The following is a 22,289-nucleotide window of genomic DNA, read 5'->3' as shown; positions in this document are numbered from 1 at the left end:
TACCCTAGTTTTCATTGTCTTAAGACGACATCTATGTGACTTTTCTCATCTTGAGCTAATATTAGCTCACCGTCTCGTCTACAGACAGGAACCCTGTGTATCTCGAACATTGTATCTTTATAATCTTTGTCGATGTTATCTTTACTTAGAGTATCTTAAGACTAGTATTAAGCCACCAAAGAGTCTTTGCTTTGTTAAGGGAATAGATTATTTTATGTTATGTTAGCTGAGACGGCACAGGCAAGTAAACGCTATTCTCAAGGTCTAAGCCAGGTACATATTTACCACCTAAAGGTTCAAACTGAAGCGTGTATCAAATATCAGCACATGGTCTGAGTAGCGAATTCTTAGAGGTCAGTGTAGTGACTCACACTCCACAATGAAAGATTATTACTGCAACGAATCCTAGCATTGCTCTTAGCACGGTAGCTATTCACGTTACTGACTATTACTCCAAAACCCCTCTATTCCTAGGCCTCGGACAACGCCCTTCCAAACATTATTCCCTGGTATTTATAATCTGTTTTAGTCTCTCAAAGATAAGAAATAATAGCAGTATAGGTGGGTGACTTCGTTACTATAGCCTGGATTGTGGAGGATGGAAAGAGTGAAGACATGTGCAGTGAAGAAGTTATTAGGAAGGTATCTGGAAGAAAGTCATTTAGGATAGTTTGGCTGAAGAGAAGATATAGCAGACGATTGTAAGGTTGTACATCTGAATGGACAAGGAGGAGAGGTAGGTCGCGGAAGAGGTAGGCAGAGGGATAGGTTAGAGGAATGACTGGGGAACGTGTGTTATGTTAACCCTTTGTTTACGGTAGCGGTGTTAACGGACGCGTTGGTCTCGCTTGATGAATCCACGTAGTGTGCAAAGTGTTAAGTAAGAAGCATCGTTATACGGGTGGAAATGTTTATTGTTTCATTTGAACACCTGGACATAGTTTGAGGATGTACAGGAGGGCTTTGACGCCTAGACGTGGGTTAATGATATATATGGAGAGAATGAGTGAGGAAAGATTGACGAAGAGGATATATGTGTCAGAAGTGGAGGGAACGAGGAGAAGTGGGAGACCAAATTGGAGGTGGAAAGATGGAGTGAAAAAGATTTTAAGTGATCGGGCGTGCAAGGAATAGAGTGAATTGGAACGATGTGGTATACCGGGGTCGACGTGCTGTCAATGGATTGAACCAGGACATGTGAAGCGTCTGGGGTAAACCATGGAAAGTTCTGTTGGGCCTGGATGTGGAAAGGGAGCTGTGTTTTCGATGCATTATACATGACAGCTAGAGACTGAGTGTGAACGAATGTGGCCTTTGTTGTATTTTCCCAGCGCTACCTCGCGCACATGCGGGGGAAGGGGGTTGTCATTTCATGTGTGGCGGGGTGGCGGCGGAAATTAATAAGGGCAGATAGTATGAATTATGTACATGTGTATATTTGTATATGTCTGTGTGTGTATTTATGTGTATACGTTGAGATGTATAGGCATGTATGTGTGCTATGTGTGGACGTGTATGTATATACATGTGTATGTGGGTGGGTTAGGCCATTCTTTCATCTGTTTCCTTGCGCTACCTCGCTAACGCGGGAGACAGCGACAAAGTATAATGAAAATAAGATAAATGAGTAATTTAACTCCTGGGCATTGGACATGGGTTTGAGGATGTATACGAGTTCTCGAACACCTAGAATTGGGTTAAGGATGTACACGAGTGCTTTAACATCAGGCCATGGGCTGAGGACGTATATGAGTGCATTTACACCAGGCCATGGGCTGAGGACGTATGAGTGCATTTACACCAGGCCATGGGTTGAGGACGTGTATGAGTGCATTAGCAGCTGGACGTGGGTTGAGAATGTGTGCGAGTGCTTGAACAACTGGATATTGGTTGAGGATGTATATAAGTGGTTTCGGGAAGTGCATGCATATCATTCACATTGTGGTATTAGGAATGAAGTTAATGAAGATAAGACAGTTTTCATGTCAATATCTTTTATCTCAATGTCATCTCCCATAACTCAGACTGGACTAAAGCAAAACTTTGTCAAAGTTGATGTATGAGTAATTCTGATATCATACTTTGATATTAACTCACTTCCTACATTTGTATCGAGAACAAAACCAGAAACGTTCCTTGGATGTAACCATATCTTCCACTTTCTCCTGACTACCCCACATTAAAACATCACAAGATCTACTTCCCAAAACCTCTGGTGTTGCGTAGGTGTGAACAGATATTTCCGTATACAAGGGAATACTACTCACGCATCTGCGGTTGCTTATCCTCGACCTCTCTATTAACTAGAGGAGAATCAAAAGCCTTCTGTCTCAATAATAATCCTGGGATCACGCTTTTTCAACCACCCTTTTCCTTTACGCTAGCATGTTGTTGTTCTATCTTTCACCTGGAGAATTCAGCTCGTTTTGCGACGTCCACTGATGCGAGACAGATGATTTGGATCTCATGTTAACGCCTATTTTACAAGGCTTGTGTGTTTGTGCCTCGTCTCTCCTCCTGTCCTCCTACGCTTAAGTTTTAAGCATCCTCTTTATATGAAAATGAATTTTGATCGTCTCGCAGTGAGCGCCATAGTAATGAGCTTTGAAAATAGATAATTCATGTAACTTGTGTATGTTTCTGGGTTTCGCATTTACTTAAAATGTTTGGGCTACACTCATAATATAAAGTTGATTGTTGTGTTTCATTTTTATGGACGAAATTGAACGTATACATTTTTAGGGTGAGGGAGGAGGAAGAGCGAGAGGAGTGCAATAAAAAGTGTTGTTCAGTTGACGGGGAAATATACGATCTAACCTGAAATACTTGAGGACGACACGAACATGGCAGGTTGGTCCTGTCAACAGGTGGGAGCAGCAGTAGCTTAGGTGGGTCACGGTCCGCAGGTGACTGCTGGCGAAGCTTCAGTACTTCTGCCAATATTTATCAATATAACATCGAACATATTCCAAGGGCTTCTCCTACAGACTGGCCCTAACACCCTGGCCACCCTAACCATCTGTAACTTGGATAAACTAATAGAAGCTGCTGATATAACTGGCGTCATATTAAGTTAGGAGAGTCGAGGGGTCCATTTAAATATGGATGTCAGCCAGCTAACCCTGGCTCCAGGCAGACCTAAAGTGACCAGTGTTCGTGTTGTAGGTCAAGTTACTGTATCAGAGTAGGTCATGAAGAACCACAGCAGTGCTGCAGGGAGATCCTTTCTTTCACATGCAGTCATGATCTTACTTTACCAATATAGTCTTTCCATTGGATGATATACCTATTTCTTGAGTGTGACTACTCACTTTATCTCTATGTAGAAGTTATCATTGATCCAAAAGAAGCTTAACAGTGCAGCATAATGTCCATGAAGATCTCATGTGTTGATATTATTCACCTGTATTATTGTGACACGTGTTGACCATAGCCATCTAGCCATTTCCATCTTGAGAACAGTGTCGAAGAATATTGTAAGTTTCTGTCATTCCTTAAGGTTATTACGACATATTTTTGTGCAGTGATATATCTTTCCCAGTGTTCTCTGCCGTCCCGTCTCGTCCACGTCCTTCGATACCTCCATAATCTCCCTCTTGCCTTTGTCTATCATCCCGTCAGCAACCCTTGTCCTCTTCAACTCTCTCCCTCTCACACTCTCTCTCTCCTTTCATCATTCCCTCACTGCACTTTCTAGATTAGACTTCTTTCCTCTCATTTATCCCCCTCGTCTTTCTTCCTTCATTCCCATTTTTTCTAATCGTCTTCAACCACCTTCTCTTCTTCATAAACCCCATTTTCTTTGCTTCATCCTCCCTGTTCTTGCGCCCTTCCTCATATCAACCATTTTTCTTTGCTAACTCTCTCTTCGTTCTCTTCATTTTCTCGGCCCATCGTTCAGTTTTCTCGCTCAGCTCCCTCACCCCTCTCCCTCTAAGCCCTGTTCCCCTTTACATTTTCGTGCCTAGCTGTCCCTTCTGCTCCTCCTCTTTCCACTCCCTCCTCTGCTCTTCCACATGTTCCTCTCCCCCACTCCCTCCTTCTCTTCTCTACTCCCTCCTCTTCCTCATTCTCTCCCTCCGTTTCCTATCCGACCCTCACCCCATTCCTTTCTCCTCTCTTCACTTCTCTCATCTCTCTCTACTTTCTTCTATTCTCCTTCACTCCCTCAAATCTTTCCACTACTCCGCTACTCACTCCATTGTCCTTCCCCCCCGCCCCCAACTCCTTATTCCTCTCCCTAACTACCTTCCTTTCTCTCCCACTCCTTCATCATCTCCCCCATTCCCACCTCATCTCCTCCACTCCCAACTCCTTACTTCTTTCCCTTACTCCCTACTCCTCTACCCTACTCCTCCTTTTCCCTCCCTCTCCCTTATCCTTTCTCCTTCTCAATCCTTCTTTTCCCACATTCTCTTCCTTTCCATACTTCTTGCTTGTCTCTCCTACTTCATCTCTCTTCCACACTTTGCCTCTTCCCCTCCGCCTCTTACTCCTCCCCCCATTTCTTACTCCTCTTCCCCCTCTCCCATTCCTTATCCTTTTTTCCGCCCCTAACTCCCTCTCCCATACTCCTTACTCAATTCTCCCACTTCTTGCTCCTCTCCCCTCCTTACTCCTCTCCACTCATTTCTTCTCTCTCTCACTCCCTCCCCTCTCCTTCCCCCTTAATCCCTCCTTTCCCTTACTCCCACCTCATTTCCCCCACTCACTCCTTCTTTCCCCCCCCTCTTCCTCTTTCTCCCCAACACAGCAGCCCAGACTGACCATAGTGTTCTTCTCATGGCACAGCGTTGGTATAGGCCGCGCGCACTTCGAGAAGCAGCCCCCCAGCAACCTCCGCAAGTCCAACTTCTTCCACTTCGTCATCGCCCTGTACGACCGAGCGGGCCAGCCCATCGAGATCGAGCGGACGGCCTTCCTCGGCTTCATCGAGAAGGACCAGGTGAGTCCCCCGTGCGATGCCAAGTAACTAACGACACTGGATATTGATATAGTACTCAGATCACCTTCAAAGAGCCAAGGTACATAATTAAGGAGACTGGGGAAGTCACTTGACTTCATTGATACATCGAGATGGACCAGATGAGTCGACCCAGGTGATACAAGGTAATGGAGTAACTTAATACTGCGAGAACGACCAGATGTATCGGCCCAGGTAATACCAGGTAATTTAAGGTGGGGGTTTTCCAAACTTGTTGGAAGCAACAGAACCATATCAGCTTCTTGTGGCCTACCACAGTTTTAAAACCCCTGATTTAGTGGACGGTATAGTTACCTGACTACCTTGGTGTGTTAACAAACGCCAGGTGACTGACAGAGGTGACGTAATTCAAATTGTGGTCTCACGTCATTACCTTGGTACAGTGAAGAAGACCAGGTCATTTGCCTAGGGTAATGTCTATTAAAGATGCAGTAACATGCTACTATAATACTTTAAGACCAACGGAACTTTCCACAACACTTCAGCATATCGACAGGGGGTCAGGTGAGCTGTGTTGTCAGCTTTAAGTTGACTAAGGAGCTCGTCCTCAGTCGACTGAGCCATCCGTGGGTGACTGAAGCAAATGACGTATCTTTATGCTTCGGCAAATTAGCTATGAGGTAGAAGGGAGGCAAGCATCGGGGACACTGGCTAGTAACTTCCTGGATCACTTGTTTACTAATTCCCGGACGAGATGAGTGGGGTGATAACAGATGTTAGAGCCCGTGCCTCTACAGGTGAAATGACCTGGCTGAGGCAGAGGTGGACTAATTATGCAAGAGGAACAGACAGCCACACCGCGGCCACTGGCAGACTAATGCCATAGGTTTGCTGGCAAGATAAGGGCATGGGTGAACGTATGGTTATATATGTGCTAATTATGGACTGAGGAGAGAAAAGTCTCTTCCCACAGTACAGGAGGAGGTGGTTCTGCTGGAAGGACAGAGGGACAAGGCGTTAGCTCCACGGTCACAGGTCAACGAATTCCTGGGATTTGCAGGTGTGGTAATTCTGGCGGCGGGACAGGTAAACCTGACCAGGAGCGGTGGGTGGGTAGGTGGAGGTCGGCAGGTCATTAACCACGTGTTCGGTCACTGATAGACTGATTTCTAAAACAGGAAAAAAAATGCCCAGACACGATACTTTGGGACGTGGATGAGTACGACTGTATGAGCATTGAGCACGACGGTACAACCATTCAGCACGATGTTACGACCCTTGGGTATGATGGCCTGGACTTTGAAATTCAGACCCTCGGGAGTGGGATCCCAAAGTCAGACCATGAACCCAAGGATCATATAGTCGTGCTCAAGGATCGAACACTTTTGTTCAAGGATCGTACCGTCCTGTTCAAGGGGTTTTAAAGGTGTGGTTGTCTTGTGGTGGTTCTCGATCAATAAACTGATGATAGTCAAGCCTTGGTGATGAAGTAATTGGAAAATGAAGAACAAGATGATATCGATGTTGCCACTGCTCGAGACAGTGAGCGAACTGGGCTGCCTCGCTGCTAAGGCGTTCCTTGACACGTCACGGAAGGGGGCGACAAGTGCTGTAAGGTCTTAAGATGCAACAGTAAGATTACAAACATAGCAGCACTAGCAGTAAAATGATAAACACAACAGCATTAGCAGCTAGATCACAAACACAACAACATTAGCAGTAACATCACAAACACGACAGCATTAGCAGTAAGATTACAAACATTACAGCATTAGGAGTAAGATTACAAACATTACAGCATTAGCAGTAAGACTACGTACACGACAGCATTAGCTGTAAGAATAGAAACACGACAGCATTAGCAGTAAGATCACAAACACAACATTAACAGTAAGATTACAAACACAACAGCATTAGGAGTAAAATTACAAGCAAAGCAGCATTAGCAGTAACATTACAGACACGAGAGCATTGGCAGTAAGATTAAAAACACGACAGCATTAACAGTAATATAACACACGAAATCATTAGCAACAAGATTACAAACACTACAGCATTAACAGTGAGATTACAAAGACGACAGCATTTGCAGTAAGATTACAAACACGACAGCATTAGCAGTGAGATCACAAACACGACAGCATTAGCAGTAAGATTACAAACACGACAGCATTAGCAGTGAGATGACAGACAAGACATCATTAGTAGTATGATCATAACAGCATTAGCAGTAAGATCAGAACAGCATTAGCAGTAAGATCACAACAGCATTAGCAGTAAAATCACAAACACGACAGCATTAGCAGTAAGATTACAAACGTAACAGCATTAGCAGTAAGATTACAAACATGACATCCTTAGTAGTAAGATCACAAACACGACGGCATTAGTAGTAAGATTACAAACACGACAGAATTAACAGTAAGATTACAAACATGACATCATTAGCAGCAAGCTTACAAACACGACAGCATTAGCAGTAAGATTACAGAAAGGACATCATTAGCAGTAAGATTACAAACACGGGAACATTAACAGTAAGAACTCAAACATGACTGCATTAGTAATAAAATCACAAACACGCTGCTCTAGCAGTGAGATTACAAACAAGACAGCATTAGAAATAAGACTACATACACGACAGCATTAGCAGTAAGATCACAAACATGACAGCATTAGCAGTAAGATCACAAACGTGACAGCATTAGCAATAAGATCATAAACACAACAGCATTAGCATAAAGATTTCAAACACATCTGCATTAGCAGTAAGTTCACAAACATGGCAGCATTAGCAGTAAGATCCCAAACAAGACTGCACTAGCAGTAGGATCACAAACACGACAGCATTAACAGTAAGACTACAGACACGACAGCATTAACAGTAAGACTGCAAACACGACAGCATCAAAAATAAGATCACAAAGCCGACAGCACTGGTAGTGGGAAGACCAGAAACACGACAGTATTAGCGGTAAGATCACAAAGACGACAGCATTAGCAGTAAGATCACAAACATGACGGTATTAGCAGTAAGATTACAAACATGACAGCATTAGCAGTAAGACAATAAACACGACAGCATTAGCAGTAAGATCACAAACATGACAGCATTAGCAGTAAGATCCAGACTCGACAACATTAGCAGTAAGATCACAAACACGACAGCATTAGCAGTAAGATCACAAACACGACATTAGCAGTAAGATCACAACAGCATTAACAGTAAGATCACAACAGCATTAGCAGTATGATCACAATAGCATTAGCAGTAAGATCCAAACGTGACAGCATTAGCAGTAAGATCACAAACATGACAGCATTAGCATTAAGATCACAAACACGACATTAGCAGTACGATTACAAACACGACATTAGCAGTATGATCATAACAGCATTAGCAGTAAGATCACAGACACGACAACATTAACAGTAAGATCACAGACACGAGAGTATAAACAGTAAAACCTCAAAGATAACATTTTCCTATGTAACAATAAGAAAAATGGTTTTGGCGGTATGATCACTAGGAAGGTAACAGGAGTAGAGAGGCTTCAGAAGTTAGTCCTGGACTGATGTAAGATCCTCAAATTTGTTCAACACACTTTAAGAAACACAAACAACAAATAGAGACGGTCCACTGTAAGGCAACCAAGATAGTACTAACATTAAGTCCACTGCGTTACACTGCGAGATTAAGAGGCCGTAGGTAGGTATGTCCACCATGGAAGAGAGAAAATTAAGGTGTGACTTGATCACATCCTTCAAATCTATAGGTTCACGATGCAAAAATAGAGCAACTGGAGGCCGGAGCAAGAAGCGAAGCAAGAAGCTTGTTAGATTAGACGAAATGTTTTGATGGTATCAGAGCAGTGGACGAGTGGAATAAGCTGGATTAAGGTGAAGGTGAAACTGTAAAATCTGGTAGTAGAGAAAAGTGTAAAAACAATATCATAGTAAATTTAATAGATTGGTGGGGGGAGGGGAGGAGGGGGGGTACGAGAGCTAAAATCCCCCTTCCCGAACTGTAAAAATGGGTAATTACAAATGAATAATTACTCAAACACACACATAGGAAGTCATTAAGAAGGGATGGGTTTCAACAGACCAGACGGTGAGTACTTCATCTCATGAAGTGAATCACAAAGAGACGACCTGTAAGAGGGACCCAAGAGATGACATCCCGTAGAACCTGTCACCAGGTCACAACACGAGAAATGTTGTAGGGAAGACAAACCATATTTTGGCGAGTGTCAAAAACTCTTTCATGTTCTTAGGCAGTGAGATGTTGCACACTCGCCATAAAATGGAATATGCTGCAACAGTCGAGTCTTTTCACTTAAGGAGTGACATGGAATTGCTGGAAAGGTTTCCAGAAGAACGCAACAGGAATGGTGTCAGACCTGAGTAGAATGAGCTGCGAAGGGGGAAAGGAAACCCCCCTTTCTGTCTACGTTGTAAGAAAGAGGAGTAAGGGGAGATATGATAATTACATATATACTTATACATTAAGACTCCACGACCACATTAACATATGCAGTTCTTTGAAGCCAGAAGAGAGAATGGAGTAAGGGAGCACAACTGGAAGGTGGGCAAAGGAAGTGTGAGGTGGGATGTGGGAAAGCATTTCTAGAGCATTGACAGAGACGTGGATTCATGGAGAAAATAAAGCCAACAGGAAGTTGGCAGTAAGATCACAAACATGACAGCATTAGCAGTAAGATCCAGACACGACAACATTAGCAATAAGATCACAAACACGGTAGCAGTAAGATCACAAACACGACAGCATTAACAGTAAGATCACAAACACGACATTAGCAGTAAGATCATTCGAGACTTCTGAGTCTGTATGATGTAAAGATAGTTAACATACACACACACACACACACACACACACACACACACACACATACACACACACACACACACACACACACACACACACACACACACACACACACACACACACACACACACACACACACACACACACACACACACACTGGAAGTGTTGGGGGAGGGGGACGGGATTGTATGTCGGGGAGCATGGCTGGCCAAGTTCTAAAGGGGACGCCCATTGTTTGGTTCACGGAGGCTTCCTTCACCGAGCACCTGCTGTGCTGAAGGTTACAGCCTGGCTGTCAGGTGGCGGTGGGCGGCGGTTTCCTCCCAGGGTGCACGTGTGTTGTCCGTCAAGTTCCTGCCGTTCACTCGTTCTCCAACAGACCGGATGTCGTCCGTATGTCAGGTGCTAAGCTGTCGTTCCCATTATTCTCTAGCAGCCTGTGGTGGCAGCCGCTTGGCTGTCGTTCCTGCATCAGTCATGGGACGACCAGGCATTCAGGCACCAATAGACAACATCTGTCAACGAGCAGTAATCATACTGACGTCCCCGTCAATCACGTCAAAGATGTTGTATATTCATGACAATAATTACTTGATGCTCACCTCGCCGACCTTCACCTGTGCTATGTTGGCCTCAGATTTCATGGTTTACTTACTGGTCGGTTCGCACCATTGTTCGATGTTGTTACTGTTGACTATTGCTCGTTGTAACAACGTATCACACTTGCCTCTCAACCCCTGTGGAGTACGATGGTACGGTCCTTGAGCAAGACAGTACGACCCTTGAACAAGACTTGACCCTGCAGTGGATATATCCCACTAACGTTATCCCCTGCAGTAGATGTATCCCAGTAACGCTACCCCCTGCAGTAGATGTATCCCAGTAACGCCACCCTCTGCAGTAAATGTTTCCCAGTAACGCCACCCTCTGCAGTAAATGTTTCCCAGTAACGCCACCCTCTGCAGTAAATGTATCCCAGTAACGCTACCCCCTGCAGTAGATGTATCCCAGTAACGCTACCCCCTGCAGTAGATGTATCCCAGTAACGCTACCCTCTGCAGTAAATGTATCCCAGTAACGCTACCCCCTGCAGTAGATGTATCCCAGTAACGCCACCCTCTGCAGTAAATGTTTCCCAGTAACGCCACCCTCTGCAGTAAATGTTTCCCAGTAACGCCACCCTCTGCAGTAAATGTATCCCAGTAACGCTACCCCCTGCAGTAGATGTATCCCAGTAACGCCACCCTCTGCAGTAAATGTATCCCAGTAACGCTACCCCCTGCAGTAGATGTATCCCAGTAACGCCACCCTCTGCAGTAAATGTATCCCAGTAACGCTACCCCCTGCAGTAGATGTATCCCAGTAACGCTACCCCCTGCAGTAGATGTATCCCAGTAACGCTACCCCCTGCAGTAGATGTATCCCAGTAACGCTACCCCCTGCAGTAGATGTATCCCAGTAACGCTACCCTCTGCAGTGAATGTATCCCAGTAACGCTACCCTCTGCAGTAAATGTATCCCAGTAACGCTACCCTCTGCAGTAAATGTATCCCAGTAACGCTACCCTCTGCAGTAAATGTATCCCAGTAACGCTACCCCCTGCAGTAGATGTATCCCAGTAGCGCCATCCTCTGCAGAAAATGTATCCCAGTAACGCTACCCCCTGCAGTAGATGTATCCCAGTAACGCTACCCTCTGCAGTAAATGTATCCCAGTAACGCTACCCCCTGCAGTAAATGTATCCCAGTAACGCTACCCCTTGCAGTAGATGTATCCCAGTAGCGCCATCCTCTGCAGAAAATGTATCCCATTAACGCCACCCTCTGCAGCAAACGTATCCCAGTAACGCTACCCCTTGCAGTAGATGTATCCCACTAACGCTACCCCTTGCAGTAGATGTATCCCACTAACGCTACCCCTTGCAGTAGATGTATCCCACTAACGCTACCCCTTGCAGTAGATGTATCCCAGTAACGCCATCCTCTGCAGTAGATGTATCCCAGTACCTTGCAGCAGAATCTAACACCTCCCGCCACGTCAGGTGAGCTCCGTCCTCAAGTAACTTCATGCATCTTAGATCCACGTAGCCGCGGCCTCGACAAACACTATTCATCGTGAGCGGCATTCGTGTTCATCACCTTCCGTTAACATAGACAACTTTATCGGTTATCTCCGTTTGCCAGTAATCACCCAGCCCCTCCCGTCCATAGGAAGAACAAAGGCGGCGTGGTGTCCCCACACCCCACAGTGTGTGAGGGTGTGGAGGAGAACTCTGTACCGCCACACAGTAACTCGGAAGAGTCGCTTGATACACAGACGAGTCTAGTGTTGCATAGTAGGTCAATCAGCTGGTCACATGCCACACTGTCGTCACATAACGCAAGGCATACACACACACACACACACACACACACACACACACACACACACACACACACTGCTGAATCACATACAACACCTCAAGGCCACATACCTGGACATTCACATACACCGATGTATAATAACATGGAAGATGATGTGTACATTAACAACACACATGATGGTCACATAAACTTGACTGATCCCATAGATCTGCCAGTAATCAATAGAGGGGCACTTAATGACCCAGGTGTATAGTAATTACCCTGTGGCATTATAGTGCTATAACTCCCTGAGATAGTGGCACACCCCCTTTACCCCAACCCCCTCCTCACCCTTGGCCTGCAGTGGGGTAATTGGCGTGGTTGAGCTGTAGTGATTGTGCAGGTAATTATGGTACTTGGCGGTGAGTTATGTGCACCTTTCAGCAAGTGGGTCAACACGCTAATTACTGGCACTGCCAGCTCCCACCTCCGGTGTATGATGCAGTGAATAACGCCACCCTTATTCAGAAGGTGGGGGATGGGGGGGGGGGAGAAAAAGGAGGGTTAAAGGGGTGTGTAGGGGTCAGGGTGACGGGGATAAAACTTACAGTTTACATGCTCTTTCGATGAAATGATTGGTCAGTATTTTCATTTTCTTTACGTTCATCCACATCTTTCGTTTGCCACCATTGTTATGTTACAGTTGATCGTTTGTTTCATGAAGATCAGTGCTTGCTAATGGTCGTTTACTTAGTACAGTGTAATATAAAACAATGTTGATCATAGAGAATGAGGCTGAATGATCATAAATGGTTCATATATGCTATCTGACGTGGTAGAGGCGGAACAGGAAGGGGTCTATTTTTGTGTTTAGTTACGCTTTGTCTGGACCAGTAATGGCTTCTTCGGTCCAGACGAGATGGAAAAGTACAAGTATGTCTTCAGGAGGTCACCAGTGATTCTGTATCATTAAGTCAGGCAGTTAAGGTGTGTCCTGATGGATGAGCGAGCGCCGCTGGTGGACGCTGGACATATTAAGCATAATTACTAATCACCCACTGGATTTATGTTGCTAATTGATGTTGTGTTTTATCTACAGGTAAGGAGACCTGCTTTTAGGAAAGATTTGCGTCCAGAAGTTTTTTGAATTGTCTGTAGGTGGTGTGTGTGTGTGTCATGGGAGGCATGTGGTCATGTCCAAGTGCCTGGAGATAAATCATTTAACGTGTTTCTTGATCGTTGATTGGAGAGCCTAGAAATTTGGAAGGGGGTCTGCTGGAGATTTTCTGGAAATGCGAAAATCAGGGACAAATGCCGAGAGCCGAAGATTTTAGGAGAGGTTTGTTGGAGGGTTCCTGCTGATTGTGTGAGTGTGAGGTGAGCAAAGGAAAGGTTGCAGAACTGTTGACAAACAGTAAGGTAATAAATCCTAGGATTCAAACCGGGAGATTCACTGTCAGTCGTTCAGGATCCTCTGGCTCTTGTGACCTCTTGACTGTTTGTCTTCGTTGGTAATGATAGTGTCTGATCCCATTAGCCTTTGTTATGAATCCTGGGATTAATTGTTGCTCTGCGCTGCATGCGTCTTAAACTGAAGCACAGAGTTTTGGGGAAAGTAATTCTTATTAGATATTCTACAATGTTGAATTTAGATGAAATATTCTCTTCTTGTTGAAGTAGGTCACTTGAATGTGGCATATACTGTGCTTACGATCCTGCTGAGCGTTTCCTTCCCCGGCCTAACCCCCCCCCCCCCTTCTCTCTCTCTCTCTCTCTCTCTCTCTCTCTCTCTCTCTCTCTCTCTCTCTCTCCTTTGTTAAGATGGCGATGGTGCTTCCAAGAAAAGTTCCATCGCTGTTCCTTGAAGACTATCAGAACTCGACGAAGAACGGAGCGGTGTGCATCAGATCAAAATTTTCTTTACGTTTTCTGATAGTAAGCCATCGAATAAGAGCTGGCTCTGGGAAGGTCCGGGACAACAAACACCGTTGTATGTAATTACCCATTTGTACAGTCCGGGAAGAGCATTCTACACTCCGAGTGGCCGAACACCTGAGAATGTTCCAAAAATGTACAGTGATTTTGACTTGTGAATACTGAGTTCGTTCAGAGTTTCGTTATATGGTTCAGTCCAATCATCCACACTTTGGTCCAGTAAGAATACTTCTCTCCGTGTTTTATGACGCGTTCCTTGCTTAGCGTCTTCATATGACATCTGATTGCTCTTTTTGTTTCTTTGTGTCGACAGTGTCAAAATGAGTGCAATCAGGCCTCCACTTTTTTCTTCCATGATGGGAAAGTCTATGACTTCTAACTTTACCCTTGTGATTTAGGTCAAGTACATATACTTCAACGCAATATATATATATATATATATATATATATATATATATATATATATATATATATATATATATATATATATATATATATATATATATACATACTTAGAAAAGCAAATGGATTTGTATGTAGCATTTATGGATCTGGAGAAGGCATATGATAGAGTTGATAGAGATGCTCTGTGGAAGGTATTAAGAATATATGGTGTGGGAGGCAAGTTGTTAGAAGCAGTGAAAAGTTTTTATCGAGGATGTAAGGCATGTGTACGTGTAGGAAGAGAGGAAAGTGATTGGTTCTCAGTGAATGTAGGTTTGCGGCAGGGGTGTGTGATGTCTCCATGGTTGTTTAATTTGTTTATGGATGGGGTTGTTAGGGAGGTAAATGCAAGAGTTTTGGAAAGAGGGGCAAGTATGAAGTCTGTTGGGGATGAGAGAGCTTGGGAAGTGAGTCAGTTGTTGTTCGCTGATGATACAGCGCTGGTGGCGGATTCATGTGAGAAACTGCAGAAGCTGGTGACGGAGTTTGGTAAAGTGTGTGGAAGAAGAAAGTTAAGAGTAAATGTGAATAAGTGCAAGGTTATTAGGTACAGTAGGGTTGAGGGTCAAGTCAATTGGGAGGTGAGTTTGAATGGAGAAAAACTGGAGGAAGTGAAGTGTTTTAGATATCTGGGAGTGGATCTGTCAGCGGATGGAACCATGGAAGCGGAAGTGGATCATAGGGTGGGGGAGGGGGCGAAAATTTTGGGAGCCTTGAAGAATGTGTGGAAGTCGAGAACATTATCCCGGAAAGCAAAAATGGGTATGTTTGAAGGAATAGTGGTTCCAACAATGTTGTATGGTTGCGAGGCGTGGGCTATGGATAGAGTTGTGCGCAGGAGGATGGATGTGCTGGAAATGAGATGTTTGAGGACAATGTGTGGTGTGAGGTGGTTTGATCGAGTAAGTAACGTAAGGGTAAGAGATGTGTGGAAATAAAAAGAGCGTGGTTGAGAGAGCAGAAGAGGGTGTTTTGAAATGGTTTGGGCACATGGAGAGAATGAGTGAGGAAAGATTGACCAAGAGGATATATGTGTCGGAGGTGGAGGGAACGAGGAGAAGAGGGAGACCAAATTGGAGGTGGAAAGATGGAGTGAAAAGGATTTTGTGTGATCGGGGCCTGAACATGCAGGAGGGTGAAAGGAGGGCAAGAAATAGAGTGAATTGGAGCGATGTGGTATACAGGGGTTGACGTGCTGTCAGTGGATTGAATCAAGGCATGTGAAGCGTCCGGGGTAAACCATGGAAAGCTGTGTAGGTATGTATATTTGCGTGTGTGGACGTGTGTATGTACGTGTGTATGGGGGGGGGGGTTGGGCCATTTCTTTCGTCTGTTTCCTTGCGCTACCTCGCAGACGCGGGAGACAGCGACAAGGTATAAAAAAAAAAAAAAAAAAATATATATATGTATATATATATATATATATATATATATATATATATATATATATATATATATATATATATATATATATATATATATATATATATATATATCCGGTGTAGACCCTGTTTCTCGCCAGCGTGAGACGAAGGGTATTCGAGAATTTGAATAGTTATTTCCTATTAGCCAGGCCCATAGCTTAGCGGTAGCATTCCCGCCAGTGGCACAGGGGTCCCGGGTTCGATCCTGGCTGTAGGAGGTTTGTATGTTCTATGAAGGTGCGCGTTCATATGCACTTTGTTCGTATATATTCTATTAATCAATTATTATACATAATCGCTGTTTCCCGCTTCAGCGAGGCAACGCCAAGAAACAGTCGAAGAATGGCCCATCCACTCATACACACATAAATGTGCATAAATGCCCACATACTCACATATACATTATAAATATACATACATGTACATACACATACAAAGACATTACATGCATACACATGTACATATTCATGCTTGCTTGCTTTCATCCATTCCTGTCACTACCCCGCCCCACAGGAAAACAGTATCACCGTCCCCTGCTTCATCGAGGTAGCGCCAGGAATACAGACAACAAATGCCCCATTCATTCACATTCAGTCTCTAGCTGACCTGTGTAATGCACCGAAACCACAGCTCTCTATCCACATCCAGGCCCCACAGACCTTTCCATGGTTTACCCCAGACGCTTCACATGCCCTGGTTCAGTCCATTGACAGCACGTCGACCCCGATATACCACTCTAGTCCCTGCACGCCTCACACCCTCCTGTATGTTCAGGCCCCGATAGCTCAAGATCTTTTTCGCTCAAAATCTTTTTCACTCCATCCTTCCACCTCCAATTTGGTCTCCCGCTTCTCCTTGTATCCTCCACCTCTGACACGTATATCCTCTTTGTCAATCTTTCCTCACTCATTCTCTCCATAAGTCCAAACCATTCCAACACACCCTCTTCTGCTCTCTCATCCATACGCTTTTTATTTCCACACATCTCTCTTACGCTTTCACTACTTACTCGATCAAACCACCTCACACCACATATTGTCCTCAAACATATTATTTCCAACACATCCACCCTCCTCCGGACAACCCTATCTATAGCCCATGCCTCGCAATCGCAACCATATAACATTGTTGGAACTACCATTCCTTCAAACATGCCCATTTTTGCTCTCCGAGATAACGTTCTCTCCTTCCACGCATTCTTCATCGCTCCCAGCACCTTTGCCTTTCCCCAATCCTGTGAATCACTTCCGCTTCCATGATTCCATCCGCTGCAAAGTCCACTCTCAAATATCTAAAACACTTCACTTCCTCCAAATTTTCTCCATTCAAACTTACCTCCCAGTTCACTTGTCCCTCAACCCTAATAACCTTGCTCTTATTTGCATTCACTATCAACTTTCTCCTTTCACACTTTCTTCCAAACTCAGTCTCCAACTTCTGCAGTTTCTCACACGAATCAGCTACTAGAGCTGTATCATCGGCAAACAACAGACTCACTTCCAAGGATTTCTCATCCACAACAGACTGAATACTCGCCCCACTCTCCAAAAGTCTTGCATTTACCTCCCTAACCAACCCATCCATAACGTTGCTCACCAACGTGAGACGAAGGGTATTCGAGTACAAAGTATTCGAATAGTTAATTCCTATTAGCCAGGCCCATAGCCTAGCGGTAGTATTCCCGCCTCTTACCCAGGGGTCCCAGGTTCGATCCTGGCTGTTGGAGGTTTGTATGTTCTATGAAAGTGCGCGTTCCTATGCACTTTGTTCATGTCCATATACCTCCGCGTTGTACAGTTAGGTTCGGTAAAATGTTATCTGCTGGCTATGTTCACCTGTTGGGAAATGACCAGTGTAGACCCGGTTGCTCACTAACGTGAGACGAAGGGTATTTGAGTACATAGTATTCGAATAGTTATTTCCTATTAGCCAGGCCCATAGCCTAGCGGTAGCATTCCCGCCTGTTACACAGGGGTCCCGGGTTCGATCCTGGTTGCTGGAGGTTTGTATGTTCTATGAGGGTGCGCGTTCCTGTGCACTTTGTTCGTGAATATATATATATATATATATATGTATACATGTATGAAGACATATTTGTGTGTATTTATACTGGAAATGATAGTAATCATCGCTTAATTTGTCATTCCTTATCCATATATGTAGTTCTGACATCAACCAGTAGACACTCATTCACGGTTCTGGCGATAGGTTGCGCACAAAGACAACCTCACGTCCTGGCCATAGACATGTTCACAAACCTTGTTTACGGCTTCAGTGTAGTCATATCGAGGCCGTGCGTCACAGCGTCCCATCCAGACATTACGTTTGCTTGGGCTAAACTTCCTCCAACTCTGGGTTGGTTTCTGTAAGACCCTTTGTAAGGTGTTGCAATCCTGGTCACATTCTTTACTTCCCTCACGACCCTGAAGATCATCTGCGGGCTCATTCTTCACATACGACTCCAGTCCATCCGGCAAGCCATTAGCACAGATCTAGAATAACAGTGGTTCTTAAGACGGAGACCTGCGGCACGCCACTGGCTACAACAACCCACTTAGAAAAGGCATCTCTAAGATATGTCCTGTACACCCGACCACTAACGTGTCGATACACTGAAACAGTCTCCCCTCTTATGTATGTATATGTGTACATGTGTGTATATATGTTTATGTATATGTATGAAGTTATGTTTGTGTCTCTGTGTGTATATTGGAGTTGATAGCAATCACCTCCTAATTAGCCGTCAGACCAAAGTCCGCGTAATAAAAAAAAAACGATAAAGCTAATTGTACTTAATTATTTGGAAAGTTCTCCCTTGAATTGATTTGGGATCGGACAAAGTAAGACCTTGAAAACTTAATGAAAGGAAGTGTCCGGTGTTGGGTTATCTTCCTGCCGCTACAGTGTCAAGTGCTTAATGCCATGTCTACAGCGTCAAGGTATACCCCTGGCGTAATGCAGCTGTAGTGCCAAGGTAAACCCTTAGCTATAATGCTGCCTCTACAATGTCATGGTAAACCCCTGGCTACAATGCTGCCGCTTCAGTGTCATGGTAAACCCCTGGCTACAATGCTGCCGCTTCAGTGTCATGGTAAACCCCTGGCTATATTGCTGCCGCTGGAGTGTCACGAGACACTGTGATGTTCATGTTTCAAACCCCTGAACATGACAGTACGACACCAGCATGACGGTGCAACTTAGAATAGGATGTTACTACCCAAATGACCTGGCTTTTCTCCTGACCCTTTAAGTGTTAGTCTAGTGCCATCGTGTTCAATGGTCGTATCCGCTGCACCCAGGAGGCCATGGATCTAGCCCATCTTTGTTTTATTCCTGGTTGAGAAAAGATAATTTGAGCTCCGGTCATTAGCCATTACGATATTCTTCTTTAATTGCAGCTCCCACTGAATTAGATTTGAATGAAGGTAAACTGTTATGTGTATCTTACATCGAGTTAATGTGGATGAAAGGTGGGTCTAGTTGGCCCTTGAACGGGGTCAAGGGTTGTGGCTGAAGAGGGGCCGGGTGGAGACAAGGCCCCTCGCCAGGCTAAGGCCTGAGGACTATTTAACAATAACAATAGTGCCTTTGTGTAGTGTTACTGTCTATAACAAAAGAGTAAGTACATAAAAGAGAGCTCTTTTGTTAACATTAGCGTTGTTCATTACATACTCTCATTTAATGATGCTTTTGATTACTAAATATTTACCGACTCTTCAACCTGGCTCTGTAACAGCAACTTCTCTATAAAAGCCTTCCATTATGTAGAACCATATGTTGCTGTCAAACTTTGTTGTTCACTTGTTGAATTACATAACTTAGTTCTTAACTTTATAGCGTAGCTTTGTTTCTTGGATGTCACCTGTAAGACCTGTGAACTAAACTTGTTGCTGGTGTGTCCTGACAGGAACCCGAGGGTCAGAAGACGAACAATGGCATCCACTACAGACTGCAGCTCCTCTTCGCCAACGGTGAGTCTTACGGCAGTTTGATCTTCATCACTTTTACACATATAGTTTCTCTTCAATTACCATGACACGTACTTTAGAGTATCAGTCTTGATTATTTTAAATCTATTTGTCAGTGTGGTATAATATCTCCAGTCTTGATTGAATGAGGTGGATCAGGTGGAGTATACATGTGGCACCTGGACGTCATCAACACACATCCCTAACTTGTGTATAGACTGTGTGTTGCAGTGAGACAGATGCAGTTACATGTTAAGATGATTACTAATGTTTTCACTTCAAACACAAATATTCTCTGGGAGGAGGGTCACTGTTTCAGTCAATGCAAAGAATATATATACATATATATATATATATATATATATATATATATATATATATATATATATATATATATATATATATATATACTTGTAGATTTATGTGCTGAAAAAGGACTGATGATTGGGAATACCTGGTTTAAAAAGCGAGATATACATAAGTATACTTATGTAAGTAGGAGAGATGGCCAGAGAGCGTTATTGGATTACGTGTTAATTGACAGGCGTGCGAAAGAGAGACTTTTGGATGTTAATGTGCTGAGAGGTGCAACTGGAGGGATGTCTGATCATTATCTTGTGGAGGCTAAGGTGAAGATTAGTATGGGTTTTCAGAAAAGAGGAGTGAATGTTGGGGTGAAGAAGGTGGTGAGAGTAAGTGAGCTTGGGAAGGAGACCTGTGTGGGGAAGTACCAGGAGAGACTGTGTACAGAATGGAAAAAGGTGAGAACAATGGAAGTAAGGGGAGTGGGGGAGGAATGGGATGTATTTAGGGAATCAGTGATGGATTGCGCAAAAGATGCTTGTGGCATGAGAAGAGTGGGAGGTGGGCTGTTTAGAAAGGGTAGTGAGTGGTGGGATGAAGAAGTAAGAGTATTAGTGAAAGAGAAGAGAGAGGCATTTGGACGATTTTTGCAGGGAAAAAATGCAATTGAGTGGGAGAAGTATAAAAGAAAGAGACAGGAGGTCAAGAGAAAGGTGCAAGAGGTGAAAAAAAGGGCAAATGAGAGTTGGGGTGAGAGACTATCAGTAAATTTTAGGGAGAATAAAAAGATGTTCTGGAAGGAGGTAAATAGGGTGCGTAAGACAAGGGAGCAAATGGGAACTTCAGTGAAGGGCGTAAATGGGGAGGTGATAACAAGTAGTGGTGATGTGAGAAGGAGATGGAATGAGTATTTTGAAGGTTTGTTGAATGTGTCTGATGACAGAGTGGCAGGTATAGGGTGTTTTGGTCGAGGTGGTGTGCAAAGTGAGAGGGTTAGGGAAAATGATTTGGTAAACAGAGAAGAGGTAGTAAAAGCTTTGCGGAAGATGAAAGCCGGCAAGGCAGCAGGTTTGGATGGTATTGCAGTGGAATTTATTAAAAAAGGGGGTGACTGTATTGTTGACTGGTTGGTAAGGTTATTTAATGTATGTATGACTCATGGTGAGGTGCCTGAGGATTGGCGGAATGCGTGCATAGTGCCATTGTACAAAGGCAAAGGGGATAAGAGTGAGTGCTCAAATTACAGAGGTATAAGTTTGTTGAGTATTCCTGGTAAATTATATGGGAGGGTATTGATTGAGAGGGTGAAGGCATGTACAGAGCATCAGATTTTTTTAAATCTATTTGTCAGTGTGGTATAATATCTCCAGTCTTGATTGAATGAGGTGGATCAGGTGGAGTATACATGTGGCACCTGGACGTCATCAACACACATCCCTAACTTGTGTATAGACTGTGTGTTGCAGTGAGACAGATGCAGTTACATGTTAAGATGATTACTAATGTTTTCACTTCAAACACAAATATTCTCTGGGAGGAGGGTCACTGTTTCAGTCAATGCAAAGAATATATATATATATATATATATATATATATATATATATATATATATATATATATATATATATATATATATATATATATATATATATATATATATATATATATATATATATATATACTTGTAGATTTATGTGCTGAAAAAGGACTGATGATTGGGAATACCTGGTTTAAAAAGCGAGATATACATAAGTATACTTATGTAAGTAGGAGAGATGGCCAGAGAGCGTTATTGGATTACGTGTTAATTGACAGGCGTGCGAAAGAGAGACTTTTGGATGTTAATGTGCTGAGAGGTGCAACTGGAGGGATGTCTGATCATTATCTTGTGGAGGCTAAGGTGAAGATTAGTATGGGTTTTCAGAAAAGAGGAGTGAATGTTGGGGTGAAGAAGGTGGTGAGAGTAAGTGAGCTTGGGAAGGAGACCTGTGTGGGGAAGTACCAGGAGAGACTGTGTACAGAATGGAAAAAGGTGAGAACAATGGAAGTAAGGGGAGTGGGGGAGGAATGGGATGTATTTAGGGAATCAGTGATGGATTG

General features: G+C 43.8%; 1 protein-coding gene across 8 annotated transcripts in view; it reads left to right on the top strand.

The window, feature by feature from the left end:
* kn (EBF transcription factor knot) overlaps positions 1-22,289 on the top strand; it is a 528,425-nt gene that overhangs the window by 48,762 nt on the left and 457,374 nt on the right. For all 8 annotated transcript variants that reach the window (XM_071675839.1, XM_071675837.1, XM_071675838.1 and 5 more), the window contains 2 exons: positions 4,792-4,945; positions 19,826-19,889. In XM_071675839.1, the coding sequence (XP_071531940.1) occupies positions 4,792-4,945; positions 19,826-19,889 (218 nt within the window). The remainder of the gene's footprint in view (positions 1-4,791; positions 4,946-19,825; positions 19,890-22,289) is intronic.

This window comes from Panulirus ornatus, chromosome 21 (genome assembly GCF_036320965.1).
Source record: "Panulirus ornatus isolate Po-2019 chromosome 21, ASM3632096v1, whole genome shotgun sequence".
Classification (NCBI taxonomy): domain Eukaryota; kingdom Metazoa; phylum Arthropoda; class Malacostraca; order Decapoda; family Palinuridae; genus Panulirus; species Panulirus ornatus.
Note: the sequence above shows the minus strand (reverse complement) of the source record. Positions and strands in the feature narration are given on the sequence as shown.